Below are 17,958 nucleotides of genomic sequence, written 5' to 3'. Positions count from 1 at the left end.
TTTGGTGAGCCACGAAAGTCCCACGAAGGTGATAGTTGTCGAGTCAGTGAGGAAAGTGACGTGAACTTACCTAGTCTATTTTCGGCGTCGTGGTCACTGGTGTGAAACTCACGCGCGGACTCAAACCAGCTTGTAAGCCCGAGCTGCTGATGATCCTTACGGCCACCCTTCGCTGACTGGACAGCACATTTCGTTCAGACTCTTCGCGTCTAGCATTCGATATAGGAGAATACAGGGCATAATCACGCGTGTGAGACAGCACTGACTCGGTGACGGAATGGCCACGATATCGACACAGCTCCGTAACTTTAAGGAGCCAGACAAAGACCAGCAGACTCAGCTATTCTTCGCAATCCCACACGAACATGTCAAAGCTGCGAGCGAGACGGGGCCCAATGAGGGACACGAGTCTATGGAGATCAGTGCTGTATTGAGCTTGGGCGTGCATGGCGAGGAGGACTCCTACGTGAGTCGGCTTTCACTGGAACGATATCACAGCCCTGCCATGGTCGGTGGAAGCTAACAAAGTCCGGATTAGGCCGGTAAACTGCACCTTTTGCCGCCATACCTGGCGTTTGTGAGCTTAGATCGCAAGTCCGTCAGATTCACCATTCCACTATGCACTGTCCGTCGCGTCGAGCGCTTGAATGCGCGCGCCGGTATATACGCGCTCAGTCTTTCTCTATGGCATGGGATGAAGATCGTACGTCGGCACGCTACTTGTGATGCGTATCGTGCCAATGACTTGCTGCATGTTCTGTAGATCGTCCAGCTAACATCTCTCCGTCCTACCGCGGATCTCTTCTGTTCCCTGTTGCGTGATGCACTCAAAGCAGAATTGCAGGCTGGAAAGATGAAGTCTGTCAAGGGATTCGCCAAGACATGTTATACAGAAAATCTCGTTTCCGGCTCGTCCACTGTCGCTGATAACGAAAGGGAGGACGGAAGCCTGATTGACGGGGGTGAAGCGGTAGCGGATGGATTTACTAGCACACGTTCCTTTCACGGGGGACTAGGGCTCAAATTCAAGTTTCCTGGTGACCCAAAAAAGTGGGTCCCTTTGGTTTTAATTCGACGCTCGCGGGATATATTCTTTTGTTTGGCAGGTTGCGTGAGGCATCCAAGACAAAGCTGTGGACGAACTACCTCAAGGGTGAGTTCTTGTCTTGTCCTACATGAGATAAAATAATGATCCGACCACTATCTTCAAGTCCATGGCCGTCACCTCACGCTTCTGCGCTACCCACAAAGCACGCGTCTCGTACAGGTAGGCTTGCCCAATCGCCTACGAGGTGAAATGTGGGAGACTCTCTCTGGTTCTATCTTCCTCCGATTCTACAATCCTGGTGTCTACGAGCGCATACTCGAAGAGAACAAGGGCCGCATCAATACGAGCACTGAAGAGATTGAGAAGGACCTGCACCGAAGTTTACCCGAGTATTCCGCATATCAGTCCGAAGACGGGATTAGCGCACTCAGGAGAGTGCTGCAAGCTTACTCGTTTAAGAATCCCGAGACGGGATATTGTCAGGTTAGCGCGTTTTGTTCTTCAATTTTTGTATGAGAGAGCGAAAATTCTTATAGGCTATGAACATCCTTGCGGCGGCCATTCTTATGTAAGAGTCGCCTTGTCCTCCATCTTCGCCGTAAGCATACCTTCATGAACATACAGCTATATGTCAGAGGAGCAAGCGTTCTGGCTTCTGGAAGTCATCTGTGACCGTTTGCTACCAGGATATTACAGGTATGTCTAGGGAAATGCGTATGTGATTCCATGCTGACATGCTGCGGACAGTATGTCGATGCATGGAACACTTTTGGATCAGCGGGTATTCGAGTCGCTGGTGGCTCGGTGTCTGCCGATCCTTCATGAACACTTCACAGAAGTGGATGTTCAGCTTTCTGTTGCATCCTTGCCATGGTTTCTTAGCTTGTGAGTCTTTGCTGTGGCACACCTGATGATTATTTATTGAACGGCTTTCAGGTTTATCAATAGCATGCCTATGGTGTTTGCATTCCGAATAGTTGATTGCTTTTTCTGCATGGGCCCGAAGGTCCTGTTCCAAGTCGGGTGAGTTACATTAGTACTCAAGCCGTTCGGCCAACTCACTTGAATTTTAGGCTAGGTCAGTCTCTTATTCACACTGCTATTGGCGATCAGCAAAGCAAACATTCATTTGCCAGCTATATTGAAGATTAACGGCGAGAAACTCCTACAGATCCAGGATGATGGAGGTTTCATTCAGTGCGTATCTTAGCTGAATTTGATCACAAAGACTATAGCTAACGAGTTCAGTCCATCAGCTTAATGCGCGATTACTTCAGTTCTCTGGGGGAATCTGCGCATCCACACTCTACCGACCCACGCGCTCGCGCAATCACTCGGTTCCAAGAGCTTCTCCTCGTATCGTTCCGTGAATTCGCTATCATCACCGATGAGACGATCCAGGCTGAGCGTCGCAAATTCCGCAACGAGATCATCACTAGCATCGAGTCGTTCTCAAAGCGTTCGGCGATCCGAAATTTGAGGACACTGGAGAGGTTCACGAAGGACCAAGCTGGATTCATCTACGACGCTCTGTTCAAGGCAGTTTGCATAGAGCCGCCTCCCGTGGCGATCCAACCACCACCATCGTTATTGACAACCAAAGATGCAGTAGAGGAGAGGCCTGAGACGAGGATTGAGCTCAAAACTTTCAGAGTTTTCTTGAGCGAAATAGCGACATGGGCGAGAGATGAGAAGATAGTCACGAACGGGTTCCAGGTATGTAGCTCTTCGTGACCTGCCCGTGAGATCAAGCCGCGATATTGATTCTGTCGACCAGCAACGAGTGGATCGAGAAGTTGCGGAACATGAATTCATTGACCGTTTGTTCTATTTCTGGGATATTTCATATCGTGGCTCCTTGTCTCTACAAGTATGTCCTCTACTCTCGCCTCTGAATCTTTCTCACGATTTATCTCAGGACCTTGTGTCCGGTCTCGACGGGGTGATGTTCAACGATCTCATGGAGAACATTGAATGGTTCTTCAACCTGCACGATAAGAATAAGGATGGATTTCTCACCAAGGATGAGGTTCTCACACTGTCCGAATCCATGCTGGTGCGTTCTAATTCCATCGGCTTCATCCACCTTTTGTTCAATTCTGACTTTGTACTAGTTTATATTCAGGTTCGAGATTGGCGATGCGTATCTTGGCGCTATCAGTCGATTCATGTCAAATGCCTTCGAATACGGAGATGCTCTTCTTCCTAGATCGGAGGGCGAGGAAGAAGGAGAGACTTCCCCGCAAATCGAGTCTAATCAACCTTATCTCAACCTCGCCACCTTCCGGATGGTCGTCCTCGCGGATGAGGTACTCGAGTCGTTCTTCGAAACCGACCTCTCGGTCTCGTTTAGATTGGAGCCAGTGCCTTTGATGGAGCTGCCACCGTCCAACAGTGGGTTCCTCGGTGGGCTGTGGTCGAACATCGTGTCGGACGACAATAAGAAGCTGTTCAATAAATTCAGCGACGAGCTCGGCAAGACAATTGGGAAGCATCAAATCATCCATCGTCCATCCATCGGGCGATACACATCTGTCGAAGAACCGAGGGCGCGCGAGTCGCTACTGATGCCCTCTATGCGCCGGTCGTCGTCCAAGTCGAGTCTCTCACCCAGCACGACTAGCACTGTCGTTGCGAGCGAATCGACTATATCAATACCTTCTTCTGGGGCAAAAGCGCTGAGCGTAGATACCAAGGGTACGAGCGATGTGGATGGGGCAGCGCAGTTGAGCCCGATGCCTCCTATGGCGTTGGTAGAGGCTGCAAACGCCGCATTGATGGAGAGAACGCCATTCGCAATTGATGACGCGAAGGATGATGAGGATGACGAAGATGAGGAGGAAGAGGATGAGGAGGATGACGGAGTCATGGACGAGGTTTGTCAACTCCTCAGTTGCAACGATCTTTTGGCTTACTGATGGCTCGCATAGGTTGATGCATTCCTAGAGGCGCACGATTCCGGCCTAACAGACGCTGACAAGCAGCTGGCAAAAGGTTGATCGTCTTCACTTTTCCAAACTTCAATCGACTGATCATGTTTTCATGCGTTGCAGATTTAATCAATGCAGAGCCAGTCAAATAATTCAGTGTTCTCTCGCTCATCACAATTTCTGCCCCTTTATTTGCTTGCTCAGGCAAACTGAAGCGACTGATCAATTTTCGTCGTGTTGCTATCCTCGCACATATCTTGTATCACTACCCACATGCATGAAAATGATTTCCTTGGAGCCATTGTACTCTTCAGTGTCGCCTAGCAGTTTGCGGACAAGTCATTGGATAGAGTCATATGTTATTATTCACCTTTCTGCATCGTCGTTCTCTGCAATTCCAGCCAATGCAATTTGTTTGCATTCTCTGTAATCGCGGCACCGACTTGGGCATCTGCCTCTCCACCGTCGCCGACTGTCGTGGGCGGGTAGTAGCCTAGTTAGGCAACTTTGTCCTACGCTTCGTAATCTCCCCCGACAGACGGTTTCCTGATCGTCTCCTTTTCCAGACGTGCAGTTCACACCTGCCTCCTGGCTCGTATATATAAAATGGGCATTAAATCTGAAGAAGGGCACAGTCCTCATCCCCTCACACAAGCCATTTAGGCATCCACACAAACTGCCTGTACTATCCCTGCTCAGTCTCCTTCGATCGGCAGCTTCACCTCCCGTTGTCCGGAATATCAAACTTCTACCCTCACAGTCGCCCCGACACTATTTAGTCAAGTCTAGTATGTCTACTAGCACGAAGGGTCCCGTTGCCTTTGTCCCTCGCCCTAACCAAGAGCGTGGCAAAGCCAACCATGGGTGGCTGAAGACCTTCCACACGTTCTCGTTTGCCGAGTGCGTACATCATCATATTCACCTCCTATGCCGAATCTTAAAGACATGGATTTTCTACAGCTACTTCGACCCAGCGCATAGCTCGTTTGGATGCTTGCGCGTCATCAACGAAGATCGTGTCGAGCCCAAGACCGGTTTTGGCACGCACCCGCATCGCGAGTTCGAGATTTTCTCGTACGTCGTTTCTGGGGAGCTTCAACAGTCAGTATGGTTTCTCTCAGGGAAACTTCTAGATCGAGCTGAATGGATGTTTTTGGTAGTAATGACTCGCTTGGAAACACAGAAGTTCTCAAGCGTGGTGATATTCAGATGACGTCGACTGGGACTGGGATCCGGCACAGCGAGCATACTCATGGCGCTAAACAAGTCCATTTCTTACAGATCTGGAGCAAGCCTTCCCAGTCCGGGCTCAAGCCTACCTATTACACTAGGTTGGTCTGCCTTCATATTATCCTCGCTCTCGATCAATCTGCAGATGCTCACATCTGCATCTAGACACTTCACCGACGAAGAGAAGAAGGACACCTTCGTGCGCGTCGTTGCTCCCGCCTTTGCTCCGGGGATCTCGCTAGAACGGGAAGCACCTGGCCCTGCTCCCGTTCATTCGCCCCTTTCCCTCTACGCGTCTCTCATATCTCCGGGAAGAACCCTCTCTCACAGGCTGGAGAAGAAGGGACCTGCGCGCAAGGCATATATCCATGTCGTACAAACCTCTGGCTATAACACCAATGAGGCCACTGGCGCGACTGTGCGTGTGAGTGCGGAAGGGGCGGGCGAGCTCCTGTTGAAGGAAGGTGACGGGGTGTACGTGTTGGGCCTGCCAGGGAGTGAACTCAAGGTGGGGAATGTGGGCGAGAGTGTTGCGGAGGTATTATTGTTCGAGATGGAATGATTCGGGGACGTCTTATATACTGCTCGCTCTTGGCGTACTGCTACTGCGTTATAATTGTCGTTGTATCATAGCCGTACGATGCGATGATGTATCACTGTCGTTCTATAGGTCGAATGTCATTCCAACCCTTAACCTAAGTTTAAGGTCTGCATATCGAAACAGCCAGGTTTGGGCCTCCATGATACCACGAACGTCGAATGGCATCCACATTAGAGGGGAGACGTGAAATAGCTCTTGATACTCTTCGTCGTACGCAGGATGTGATCTCGTTTACGCCGGGCGCATCGGATAGATCTTTCTTTATCAACGATCAACTGCCCTCCCTCGATTCCACCAAATGCCCACATCTACAGAGCACCAAGGTGCATGTAGTGGGGACAGACTCATATACAGCAGCGAGAGAAATACTACGTGGATTTCCTGAGGCCATCGGGAAGACCGCAGTGCTGAACCTTGCCAGTGACGAGAAGAGGGCGGGCGGTTGGATGGAGTCGTTCACGAGGACTCAGGTAAGCATTGAGAGATGTGAGATCACTCTGCCGCGTCTTGACCTACCCAGCGCAGGAGGAGGCGCTGTGTTACTCTTCCACCCTTTACGCGACTCTCAAAGAGGATTATTATCCGTGGCCGAACCTCGGTCCTGGATCCATTGCAGGCATCTTCTCTCCCGATATCGTCGTTTTTAAAAATGATCTCGATCATAACTGCGTCGATCTCCCACTTGAGGAACAGAGGCTGGTCTCGGTGATATCCGTGGCAGCACCCCGAAATCCGGCACTTACGAAAGATGGGACAAGCCTCGCGAACGAGCGCGACTTGGACGACTTCAGAGGAAAGATCAGACTGGTGTATCGGATGGCCGGAACCTGGGGCAAACAGGCAATTGTCTTGGGTAGGTGCATCCAACTTCTGGTGTGTTTAGAATATGCAGGGTGAACGCGTCTTGCGAATATAGCCGCGATGGGATGCGGCGTCTATGGATGTCCGCCCCGGCAAGTTGCAAATGAAATGAAGTCTATCCTCTTGGAGGATGAGTTCAAAGGCTGGTTCCGGAGCATCGTATTTGCTGTTTACAAGTCCCCTGACCGTGCGACTTCTCCGAACTACGATATCTTCAAAGAGGTCTTCGAGGATTTACAGGTCTAATACAGGTTCGGGGTGTCTTACATTGCATAAAGGATCGCAAGCGTAGGTTCCTGCAGAAGAGCCATTTCTATCAACGCAGGCATATACACTGTACAGGTACAACAAGCTTTGAAGTCTCCTCGAGAATATGGTCGAATAAGAATGACAATCGACATACTATCATCGTGACCGCGGGATACTTTTAAAAAGCGTAGTCTAGATTTTTATTAATTTTTCCATCTGAAGAGAGTCAGACAAGAGATGTAGATGTAAGTGTCGAAAACTCACATTTTGACCGTTCTGTCACGCCCGCCACTGACGATCTTATCGGCAACGAAGTCGACACAGTACACTTCGTCAGTATGACCCGGCAGGTCGGTTTTAAGCTTGTATGTTTTCAAGTCCCAGATCTAAGGCAGCCAAATATCAGGTCCTTCGCGACGTGGGAGGACAACCATGCCGAGTGCGTACCTTGAGCGTAGTATCTTTACTCGCGCTAACCAGTAACCTCGAATCTGCAGACCAGGTGAGGCGGTAGACGGCACCGATGTGTCCTCGCAGCGTCGCAACAAACTTTCCCGTGCGACCTTCCCAAATCCTGACACTGTTATCCCACGCGGCGCTGGCAGCCCATCTGCCATCCGGGCTGAACGCGACTTGGGACACCTGCCGCTGATGGCCCGTGAGACGAGCAAGAGGCTTCAGTTTGCCGCCGTTTGCCGCCGCCTGCTCGGAGCTGGAGGTGTCTGCCGCGCGAGAGGGGAATAGAGACCAGAGGAAAAGAGTGTGATCATCAGAGCCAGAGATCATGAGCTCTGACGTTGTCGAGACCAGAGCGTTGTACCGTTCTAATGCACGAGTTTGCGCTGCGATACAGATGAGACAAAAAAAGTAGTCTGATGTTGTAAGATCATACCTTCTTCATCCGATATTGGTCGCTTTCCGGTGTGGTCAAAAGGGCCTGTTCGAAGGACGAAGTCCGTGTTCAGCGCCAGCGTCGTAACCCAGTGAGCATGATCTTTTAATATATGCAATAACCTTCCCTGTATATAGCATAAGTATCTCGCTATCATTTTGAGGGTGATTGAGGGAAATGGATCTTACCCCGTTTGCGTCCCAGATACGCACTGTCCGATCGGAGGACGCAGTGTAAAGCACCCCCTTGCCGTTCAGCCCCCCACCGCCCCATCGTACAATGTTTACACTCGCGGTATGCCCGCCGAGGGTATACTCGACTCGGCGGGTAAGGAGGGACCAGACACGGACGGTGCCGTCTTTTGAAGATGATGCAAGGCGAGGCGCGGCGGGATTTCTGGGTCAAGATTCAGATACGAGGCACCCGACGTCAAGGACAATCTGCTTACATGTGTATTGGCTCCCATGACAAGGATGTGACCCATTTTGTGTGTCCTTTGAGAGCGTCTCCGATCGGCTTCCCGGTTTTAGGGTCCCATATACGCACCTTTAAGAAGTTAGGATTGGTACGCACGCCTTGTGAGTAAACAAACAACGCACCTGATTATCGTGACCGCCTGTGGCTAGTTTTCTCTCCATAGCCTCCCACTCTACGCATAGCACCCAACCTCTGTGCCCCGACAGTGTATGTGATGGTGTTTCTGTGGACAGATTCCATAGACGCGCGTTGGCGTCCCCAGAACCAGTCGCGAGGAGATTTCCGGTGGGGGAAAATGACGCGCACAATATAGGAGAGGTGTGTCCTTGTAGACGCGGAGATGTGAGGATCGGCCGGAAGCTCCTCTTCAGTTAAACACATACCAGACAAAGTTGATGAACATCGCGTCGCCGGCCGCACTCGAAACACAGACTGCGGTGAGCAATGGACCACAAAGACGTCCTCTGGTGTGAAAGACTGCGAGGGGTGCGACAGGACATCCGACTCAATCGATTTTGTTATAACAACTCTCGTCGGCTCTCCCCCACTTGTAGCGTCTGCCGGCAACGTTATGTGGAATTGGAAAGGGACGGGGTCGTCGTCCTTACAAAATAAATTAGAGAGCTCTTCGCGGATCTGCTGAAATGACCGAGGCTAACTTTGGAGGTGAGTCTGTTGATCAGGACTTGCAGGTCCTCTCTGGAGACGTTCGCAGGTAAATTGATGGCCGGTGCTAAAGATGTGCCATCGTCTTCAGAGACGAATTGGACGACGATATTTGGAGACGGCGCCGGTAGCTCTGGCACTGGTTCTGGGATGCCATGATAGACTTTTTGGCGCTTTGGAGGGGGCAACAGTGCAGCCATGATATTTCGTTGTGTGCGAGTAGTTCAGCGAAGAAAGCAATCCCGATTTGATTTTCGGCGAAAAATAAGTGTCACGTGCAATGAATCCCAATTGCATTCTGAATTTCTTGCACCATGAGCTATCGACGGGAAAATACCCTCAAAAGACTGTTTCGATAAGAAATGCTGAGTGCCATAGCAGCTCGCAAGGCGCGTTTGAAGGACTCCACACCTCTCGAACCATCTTCCCCCCCCAAAACCGCGTCACCCGTACAGCCATCCTCAGAGCCTGTTCCTCACGCGAAGCCATCCAAACCGTCCTCGAAGCGCAAGCAGAGCATCCAGTCAGCCTCTCCTTCTACACGCAAGAAGCAGAGGAAGGCCAGCTTCAAGGGGCGTAAAGATGGAGAGAGTGCCAGGTATTTTGCAGCGCAGCGCGTGGAATCGGACTCGTTCGAGGAGACCGGCGACGGACAGGTTGATTCGGACGTGTCCATGGCTTCTGATGATGATGAAGGTGCCGTGCTCGACCTTGTTCCTGTTGTAACCCCGAGAAAGGACTCTCAAAAACGCGCTTGGTCCCCGAGTCGACCCTTACTGGATTCGTCGGACGAGGACGAATCTTTGCCTCATGGTGCAGGTGCGACATCCCGGCGCTCTCAGTTCGATCCAGAACGCGTGGTTTTGTCCACTTTCCGACCAATTCAAGACCAGAACTCCTTCTCTCTATCCTCAGAGGAGCTGGGCTCAGTTGGTCTTTCATCCGACGCTGCGGTGGTTCTTATACTCTCGCCCACCGACACTCTATCTCTGCTAGGACCGTACCAACTGACCGTCCTCCGAGGGTCTGTCTCGTTGCTCGGCGTGACACTTCATCCCTCTCAAACACACCAAGTCTTTGCTTGCCGATCCTCACCTATCCCGACTCTCGAGGCTTTGGCAGAACGCGGGGAATCTTCTAGGGTCGAGTCGGTTGCCATTCCAAGTCGCATTCGACCAGCTGTCAGGGATTCGGACAGCGTTGTGGTACTTCAAGAATTGAAAAGCGGGATCGAAGGTCTAGGACGCGTTGTACGGACATTCAATGGCATCTTCAGTCCGTCCAGGTATGGTCAGACGGACTCTATTCCCCTAGCCATAAGTGGTGTTCACCTAGTGTGTACTAAAGCATTTTTCCATTTTAATACGACAATAATATTTTCTCAGTTGGATCAACCGTCTCGGGACATCCAGCCGTTCTATCTGCCACACACATGGGAGGCAGCTTTGTCCTTGGCCTGTCCGCCGTCACCTTCGCAAGCAGGCGAAGCTATGTTGACGCCCCCTGTGACTCTGATCAGGGGACCAAAAAATTCAGGCAAAAGCACATTTGCACGAACGTTGCTAAATCGATCGACCATGCGGTATGCTAGTCTTTCCTCTCGGTCTCATCAGAGGAATAAACCTAAGTGTGCTCAGATATCGCAAGGTCGCATACCTTGAGTGCGATCTCGGCCAATCCGAATTTACACCTGGCGGGATGGTCGCTCTTACTATCATCGAAAAGCCTGTCTTCGGTACTGTTGCATCTCACTTATCTGGATCACCACTCACACAAAATGATCTAGGACCCCCATTCACACACCCTACCCTTCCTCACCAAGCCCACTACATCGGCTCCACTTCCCCTCGTACCTCTCCGTCCCACTACCTCAGCGCTATCCAAGCGCTCATATACACTTACAGACTTGACATACAGTACGCCACATCCCTGGTCGATGACCAAGAAACAGAGGGTGCAGACGATGGACGTATCTCGGATGTCATACCTCTTGTCGTCAACACAATGGGGTGGACAAAAGGTCTCGGAGCCGACCTGTCATACAAGGTCGAGGAACTTATAGAGCCAGCGCTCATAATCGAGCTCGACGCGCCCTCCTATGACCAGAGCTGGTCCAAGGCTCGGCCTACCGCTGCTGGGACTCCATCCACAGGAAAATCCAACATACAAACCATCGAGGCTATCTCGTCCAGCATACTCTCCACGCGCTTCACGGCGTCCGACCATCGCGCGTCATCCATCCTGTCTTATTTCCACGCAGTGTTCAGTCCGTCGCTCGCCTCTGGTACCGTGAAGCAGGTCGCAGCAAGCGCGTGGAACACGGCGCTTCCTCTCTGTGCGCAGGTGCCATACGAAGTAGACTGGAGCAGCGCCGTCGACAGAGTGTGCTTGCTCGGCGCAGGCACTGAAGACGTCGTTCCCTCCGAAATTCTCCGTGTCCTCAACGGTGCCATCGTCGCTCTCGTGCGTGCGAACCCTGACGCGGACGGTGACATTCTCCCCAACGCTGCCGCCTCGGGTGAGACAGCCACCGTCGACATCGTGCCGTATATACAAGGCTCAGCGCCTCCGAACCCCTCGATGTCGACTACCCTCGGCCTCGCGCTCATTCGCGCCGTGTCGTCCTCTCCTTCACGCTTGCACGTCCTTACGCCTGTCCCTAGCTCACTGCTCGGCCAGTGCCGCGTGCTGGTGAAGGGGGAGATGGAGATCCCGATATGGGGAATGCTGGATTTCAGGTCGGAGGGGGACATCGCTGGAGTTGAGCGGAGCGCGGTGCCTTACTTGAAATGGGGCAAAGGTGAGGGGATTGGCGGGGAGAGGAGACGGGTCAGGAGGAACTTGATGAGGAAGGGTCAGATGTGAGGGGTTCATAAAATGTGTACCGCGTAGTAACGATAACCTGCGAAGTCCAAGTATTGGATCTTTTGAACTCAATAGTATAAGAGCAGTCACAGCATACTACACTACGAACCATAGCCCACACGTATCAGCTTTTGAGCGCACACGCCTCGGCGATCGATCGCCTTAGCTCTTCGATGCCCAATCGCGGGTGCTTCAGCGCGGAGGTGACGACGGGGGGCAAGCACGTTGGCGCGAGTTCGAAGATCTCTTTCTGAAGCGCCGATAACGCACCCGTCCCCTCCATCGTGTCCGCCTTCGTGAGGACCGACTGGAGCGTCCAGCCCGCCCCACCCGAGGCCTGGAAGCGCGCATCGAGGCTCTGCAGCATCAGCCTATCGGCGCTGTTGAGGCCGTGCTTCGCGTTGAACAGAATGTAGACGCGCTTCAACCTGCAGCGAGAGGGGAGGCTTCAGCCACGGAGTCCAGAGCAGCAAGCACGCGGGGAGACGGGGAGCGGGAGCGAGGCTAACTCTTTGCGCGTGGCGAGGTAGTGGTCGAAGAGGCTGCCCCATTCTGGGCGGCCGCGCGCGCCGTACCCCGGCGCGTCGACCAGGACCATCTTGCCGGGCGCGGCCCCCACGCGGAAGAAGTTGAGGCCTTTGGTGCGGCCCTAGGGAAGCGTGTGAGGCCACGAACGACGCGGGCGGACTCGCCGCGAGGAGGAGGGGAAGGGCTCACGGGCGTTTTGCTAGACAGCATGAGGTCTCGCCGGCCGACGATGGCGTTCAGCAGAGTGGATTTGCCGGCGTTGGCGCGCCCTGCATCATAGAGGTTAAACACACGGATAGTTGGGTGGTCGAGCCGCTTATCGTTGGTTGATGCCCACCTGTGACCACGATCTGCCAAGGTGAAAGTGAGCAATGCGATGTCCGACCACGAGTGCCGTGCCGCATACCTCTGGCAAGCCATGAAGTGCAGGAATAGAGGACGGCGATGCTGCGGCCGCTAGAAAGTCTGCTGCCCCCGGATTCGAGAAAACTGCGTCTCTCGGTGTCGTGGAGGCGTATCGTTTCACAGTCGTCGAGAGGCTCAACCATCGTTTCCCATTTTCCAGCAAGCGGAAGGACATGAGGTGGCTGGGTTGGTCTTATTTGGACTCGGCTCGCGACTCCTGCCATGGATGCGGTGTCGGGGGTCTCTCACCTATCACCTCGATTCGACTGCATCCTCGGTTGCCTCTACGCCGGGCTGGTACACAAGTTCACAACGGAAAAAATGGTTGATCTTGGTAGTCGCGACCTTGAAAGAGGATGGATATATCTATCTTCAAATTCATTATACAACGAATTACAGAAGTGACAACAATTCCCAAGGCAGAAGATTATTAAACAATATTCATACCAGTCCTCAATTGGAATGCCCAGTACGACAGCCTACCCACGAAGTTCCGTGGACAAAGCGGCTTACATCCACGGTGATCTTTGACGGACCCATGATCGCAAGAGTCTGTGGCCATCAGAGTCCAGAGCGACAATTGGGAAGTACCCAGAAGAGAAGTTCACCTCCCTGCCCAACAGCCCAGCCAGGGTCAGAGTAAGACAGGGTGGCACTGTCCCACAGCTGACCAGCGGGAGCTAAATTAGCAGACACAGCGACAGGGAGACTGTGAGGCATGATATGAGGGGAGGGAGAGTCTAGGACTTAGGTACTACCCATGCTCTTTGCCTTGTAAGCCCGCTCGTCTACCCTTACATTCCACACCTGAATCGTTGCGTCCTGAGGCCCGGAGACGATGCGCTTGCCGTCGGGCGAGAACGCGACGGATGTGACCCCGTCTGTGTGTCCTTTGAATGGCGGGGACACCGCCTCGCCTGTGTCTGTGTCCCACAACAGAATCGTCGCGTCATGAGACGAAGACACGATGCGCTTGCCGTCGGGCGAAAATGTGACGGATGTGACCGTGTCTGTACGACCTTCGAACGGCGGGGACACCGCCTCGCCTGTCTCTATGTCCCATACCCGGATTGTCTTGTCATGAGACCCGGAGACGATGCGCTTGCCATCGGGGGAGAACGCGACGAAATTGACAGAGCTCTTATGCTTATCAATGAAGAGAATGGGATATTGGGAATGACCCCTAGCTATGCCACCTACATCGATCATGTTAGAAAAAAAAGGCCGGAATATTTGTGTCATAAGTGAGCCGAGCGGTGTGAAAGGAAGAGCTGATAGATAGATATGAGGTGCACTCTCTGTGATGGGCTCTCTGAAAGCTACCATCTGCAAGAAGAGTTTTCAAATCTGGCATCGTGATCGGTTTCTGATTCCCTCGTAAGAAGCGTGAGAAGCGTGAAAAGCCGAAGGAGCTGTCTGGCTCACCGTTGTAGGTGAAGTCGCGATCTTCCTCAAAGAAGTAGTAGCCTCACGGACCCTGTCCAATCCGCTCATCGCTTCTGACCAAAACAAACGTACCTTGCGAATCCATTCGGTGTTGGTATCGGTATTCAGTATTGTGTCAGTCTGAAATGTCGACAATGAGATAGGCATGATAGTTAGCAATCAAACTAAGAGAAACGTACAATGGACGTATCAACCAGCGAGGCGAGGGTGCGGAACGCGCGCACGATGTCCTATCCATCGCCTGAGGCATTTAAGGCTCGCTTCCCTAAACTACGAGGCTTCGTCTTCTCGCCGACAAAATTCTGAACGATGACGATCGCCCTGAGATGTTCAAGATCAAGGGTTAGACGAATAGTTCTCTAAAGATGAACTTCCGGCTGACTCTGTTAAACCGTCTATGCGATCGCGAGTATGTGTTGATATTTTGCTTTGTTGGCATAGCGTAAGGACCTGGACGAGCGCTTGAATCCTGGCTGCCACATCGGCCAGCTCTGTTTTTATGTCATCCATTTTCTACTCGCTTATTGCTGTTCAAGTCGTACCAACAGAAGGGGAACCTTGCTTACATCTATCCTATCCATCGCTACCAACAGCCCACTTACAGCCGCCTTCAAAGGGGGGAAAGGGTCGGAAACCTCCTTGACAAGGGCTAATGTCTGTGTCAAAGCTATCCAGCCAAACTTGCGCGACCATTGCGTCTTGGAGGGCGTGTTCTCCGGAGGTTGAAACGAGGAAGCGATTTGAGTGTAGAAATTCGCAGTCAGTTCTGGGACAGTGGTTTGTGGAGGGGGAGCTAAGACAGACAAAGACTGAGAGCCTGGCGACGGATGATCCCTCCCGATTAAATTTCGATCCAGGGGCCGAAACCACCGCAAGAACTTGTCGCGTCGTCTGCCTGGCATTGTCTACAGTTTCCGAGGTTGGTGAACGAGAGACGAATTGATGAGAGGATTGATGGGAGCTGCGAACCGGTAGACTCACCTGATGTAGATTGCCGCCGGTCTGAGCTCGTTTGTTTGACGTCTACACTACCATTTTGTTGACTGGAGGACGCCAAAGACAAACACCTACGCTTGAGATGCTTTCCTGCGCTATAATATGATCATGTATCCTTTTTTTCCCAATGATACGCGAATCATTTCCGCCTGGAGGCATCACGATCGTCAATGTCCAAAAGGAATTGTGTCCACACCCGCTCGTCGCGTTCTCGCTTCGCGTCTTATCCCAGATACGGATATCCACGTCGAAGGTTGAAGGACAGTCATCAACGTTGCTGCCTTCGAGAGACCAATCCAGCACCCCCTCTGCATCAACCTCCTCTCTGCACCCCAGTCGTCTACTGCACAAAGATTCTCTCGTCCGGACTTACATCCCTGCCCTGTTGAAAGGCTGCATTGATCTTCAACGGCACAAGGCCTTCATGTCGCCTCGTTGGCAGCGCATGACAATGATCTGGGATGCTCGGGATTGGCTACTCGAATTATTCGAATCAAGGGAAAGCGGAAGAGGATAGAGGCAACGGTGTCGCGTCAAGGTCGTTTATTGCGCGAGTCATACACGTGCCATCGGCCGAGGGAATAGGATTGTACAATGCACTGTGGATGAGTGCCCACTTTTTGTCGACTTCGTGTTCGAAGAACTGATACGAGCCAAATATCGACTCAAGACCGAGGAACATAATAGTTTGATTCAGATGGTTAAGTGAATTCCGTCCATGAGCGGCGAGCGTACTGGCACGGTGAACGACAGCTGTCATACCTCGCAACATGAGGCATTTGTGCAGATCGGTGAAAACCCATCGAGGCATTGAAACTGAGATGTCGTACAACTAACGCATTGTATATTGATTCGTTACAACAACATATCGTACACATCTATTGTTTTTACACCCTAGAGCCGTACACATCCTTGGGCTCGACACCGGCCTGGCCCTTGCGGATGTTGGCCTGCGCCCATCTAAACCAGAAAGCACAGTCAGATAGAGCATCCACAACAGGCGCCAGAAACTGACTTTTTAATCCTGATCGACTCAATCTGGATGAAACCAGAGGTGTCAGTGGGCTCGAAGCCACCGAGCTCATCCATAGAGGACTCCTTCTCGTCATAGAGGCCCTGATCGCAAGACAATGAGCAGATGCAACACTGGTCAAGGTGTAAAAAACGCCGGCTGACCTCCGCGGAAGACCTGCCCTCGACGACGACGTTGCCCTTGTACAGCTTCAGGCGGACGACGCCGTTCACGGTGCGCTGGCTCGCGGGGATCGCGCTGGTCACGAACTCGCGCTCGGGCGTGAAGAAGTGGCCGTTGTAAAGGATGCGGCTGAGCTCGACGGTGATGAACTGGTCGCGCAGCGCGCGGACGTTGCGGTCGAGCGTGAGGCCCTCGAGATCGACGTGCGCGGCGCGCAGGATCGTCGCGCCGGGCGACTCGTAGCACCCGCGCGACTTAACGCCGATGAAGCGGTTCTCGACGATGTCGATGCGCCCGATGCCGTGCTTGCGCCCAAGCGCGTTGAGCGCGAGGAAGATCTCGACCGCGTCGGTGTGCGTCTTGGGCCCCGCCGTGACCTTGACCGGGAGCCCGGCTTTGAACTCGATCGAGATGCGCTCGGGGGTGGCGGGCGCGTCTTCGACGGCGGCGGTCAGTTTCCACATGTCGGTGGGAGGGGTGGTGTCGGGGTCCTCCAGGATACCGGCCTCATAGGAGATGTGGAAGAGGTTCTCGTCGGTGGACCAAGGCTTCGCAGCGGTCTGTTGGACAGGGATCTGCTTCTCTGCGGCGTAAGCCAGGAGCGCCTGACGGCCGGCAAAACGATGGTAGAAGGCTATTGACATCCGTAAGTACCTGATCGTGCTCTGGAAATTGAGCAGGGCATGGTACATACCGGGAATGCGCCAGGGAGCGATGACCTTGATATCGGGCTTGAGACCGTAGAACGCCAATTCAAAACGGACTTGGTCGTTACCCTTCCCGGTGCAGCCGTGAGAAACAAAACTAAAAACATTTTAGAGACCAAATTATAAGAGCGCTGTGTGCACTTACTCGCACCCCTCCCTATCGGCGACGGCGATCATTCCACGAGCAATAACTGGACGAGCGAGCGAGGTGCCAAGCAGGTAGACATTCTGAGGTGAACGGTTAGCTTATAGAAACTTGGAGTAAGATATGGGCGAACCTCGTAGATCGCGTTTGCTTGCACCGCAGGGTAAATCAGCTCGGTAACGAACTCGCGCCTGAGATCCTGCGTATCGGATGGTCAATCAAGCGTGAAAGGTTCGATCTATCCTTGGCACGCATACCTCCAAGAAGAACTTCTTGGCTCCTACAGCAAGTGCCTTTTTCTTTGCGGCCTCGAAATCCTGCAAAGCATCGGTGGGTTATCGCAGATCACAGAAATGTGTTGTGACAAACCTCTTCCTGGCCAACATCGGCCATGAATGCATGGACCTCATACCCTTCCTCAATCAACCAAGCAAGGATGCACGAGGTATCTTCGAGCACCATCGATAAATCTCATAAAATGACCGGTTTGAGGAAGGATACGACATACCGAGGCCTCCGGAGTAAGCAAGAAGAACGCGTCCTTTTGAAGCCGACATTTTGGAAGTACTAGTAAAGAATCGGGTCGTTCAGAGCGAAGAGATGGCGAGACGGAAAAAAAGCACATACCTGACCCTGTATCTGATAGATCGAGTCAATGAATGCTGGTTGCCTTTTTGGGCGCGGAATAGCAGACATGTCACGCACCACGGCGTAGGT

At 52.5% G+C, this 17,958-nt stretch overlaps 9 protein-coding genes across 9 annotated transcripts; 4 read left to right on the top strand and 5 right to left on the bottom strand.

Moving 5' to 3' along the window:
* Positions 1-277: 277 nt before the first annotated feature.
* HETIRDRAFT_387595 (uncharacterized protein) lies at positions 278-4,290 on the top strand (the record flags this gene model as incomplete). Its single annotated transcript, XM_009551224.1, has 15 exons — positions 278-466; positions 539-703; positions 764-1,050; positions 1,107-1,153; positions 1,212-1,531; positions 1,585-1,616; positions 1,673-1,744; positions 1,796-1,933; positions 1,985-2,071; positions 2,162-2,245; positions 2,305-2,764; positions 2,967-3,104; positions 3,163-3,924; positions 3,979-4,042; positions 4,102-4,290. 15 exons carry the CDS (start codon positions 278-280, stop codon positions 4,128-4,130), a joined length of 2,874 nt encoding a protein of 957 aa, XP_009549519.1. The 3' UTR covers positions 4,131-4,290.
* A 478-nt stretch (positions 4,291-4,768) lies between these two features.
* Positions 4,769-5,898, top strand: HETIRDRAFT_478683 (uncharacterized protein; the record flags this gene model as incomplete). Its single annotated transcript, XM_009551223.1, has 4 exons — positions 4,769-4,878; positions 4,939-5,079; positions 5,139-5,309; positions 5,374-5,898. The coding sequence occupies 4 exons, from the start codon at positions 4,769-4,771 to the stop codon at positions 5,768-5,770; spliced, it is 819 nt and encodes a 272-aa protein (XP_009549518.1). The 3' UTR covers positions 5,771-5,898.
* A 69-nt stretch (positions 5,899-5,967) lies between these two features.
* Positions 5,968-6,916, top strand: HETIRDRAFT_323785 (uncharacterized protein; the record flags this gene model as incomplete). Its single annotated transcript, XM_009551222.1, has 3 exons — positions 5,968-6,279; positions 6,335-6,662; positions 6,726-6,916. The coding sequence occupies 3 exons, from the start codon at positions 5,968-5,970 to the stop codon at positions 6,914-6,916; spliced, it is 831 nt and encodes a 276-aa protein (XP_009549517.1).
* A 206-nt stretch (positions 6,917-7,122) lies between these two features.
* Positions 7,123-9,154, bottom strand: HETIRDRAFT_420426 (uncharacterized protein; the record flags this gene model as incomplete). The annotated part of the gene is made up of 9 exons (XM_009551221.1): positions 7,123-7,135; positions 7,184-7,305; positions 7,367-7,761; positions 7,812-7,938; positions 8,000-8,207; positions 8,260-8,357; positions 8,411-8,613; positions 8,672-8,891; positions 8,948-9,154. The coding sequence occupies 9 exons, from the start codon at positions 9,152-9,154 to the stop codon at positions 7,123-7,125; spliced, it is 1,593 nt and encodes a 530-aa protein (XP_009549516.1).
* Positions 9,155-9,316: 162 nt separating this feature from the next.
* HETIRDRAFT_172844 (uncharacterized protein) lies at positions 9,317-11,819 on the top strand (the record flags this gene model as incomplete). The annotated part of the gene is made up of 4 exons (XM_009551220.1): positions 9,317-10,288; positions 10,340-10,536; positions 10,592-10,689; positions 10,741-11,819. The coding sequence occupies 4 exons, from the start codon at positions 9,317-9,319 to the stop codon at positions 11,817-11,819; spliced, it is 2,346 nt and encodes a 781-aa protein (XP_009549515.1).
* Positions 11,820-11,943: 124 nt separating this feature from the next.
* Positions 11,944-12,927, bottom strand: HETIRDRAFT_50877 (uncharacterized protein; the record flags this gene model as incomplete). Its single annotated transcript, XM_009550500.1, has 4 exons — positions 11,944-12,247; positions 12,329-12,468; positions 12,537-12,662; positions 12,754-12,927. The coding sequence occupies 4 exons, from the start codon at positions 12,925-12,927 to the stop codon at positions 11,944-11,946; spliced, it is 744 nt and encodes a 247-aa protein (XP_009548795.1).
* A 572-nt stretch (positions 12,928-13,499) lies between these two features.
* Positions 13,500-14,078, bottom strand: HETIRDRAFT_172842 (uncharacterized protein; the record flags this gene model as incomplete). The annotated part of the gene is made up of 1 exon (XM_009551219.1): positions 13,500-14,078. The coding sequence occupies one exon, from the start codon at positions 14,076-14,078 to the stop codon at positions 13,500-13,502; it is 579 nt and encodes a 192-aa protein (XP_009549514.1).
* A 641-nt stretch (positions 14,079-14,719) lies between these two features.
* Positions 14,720-15,100, bottom strand: HETIRDRAFT_420422 (uncharacterized protein; the record flags this gene model as incomplete). The annotated part of the gene is made up of 1 exon (XM_009551218.1): positions 14,720-15,100. The coding sequence occupies one exon, from the start codon at positions 15,098-15,100 to the stop codon at positions 14,720-14,722; it is 381 nt and encodes a 126-aa protein (XP_009549513.1).
* Positions 15,101-16,081: 981 nt separating this feature from the next.
* Positions 16,082-17,798, bottom strand: HETIRDRAFT_323323 (uncharacterized protein; the record flags this gene model as incomplete). The annotated part of the gene is made up of 9 exons (XM_009551217.1): positions 16,082-16,154; positions 16,210-16,310; positions 16,371-17,023; positions 17,084-17,193; positions 17,242-17,324; positions 17,375-17,440; positions 17,499-17,558; positions 17,611-17,690; positions 17,750-17,798. 9 exons carry the CDS (start codon positions 17,796-17,798, stop codon positions 16,082-16,084), a joined length of 1,275 nt encoding a protein of 424 aa, XP_009549512.1.
* Between the last annotated feature and the right edge of the window lie 160 nt (positions 17,799-17,958).

The sequence above is a fragment of the Heterobasidion irregulare genome (genome assembly GCF_000320585.1).
Source record: "Heterobasidion irregulare TC 32-1 unplaced genomic scaffold scaffold_08, whole genome shotgun sequence".
NCBI classification, from domain to species: domain Eukaryota; kingdom Fungi; phylum Basidiomycota; class Agaricomycetes; order Russulales; family Bondarzewiaceae; genus Heterobasidion; species Heterobasidion irregulare.
This window is presented reverse-complemented; position numbering and strand designations above follow the sequence as displayed.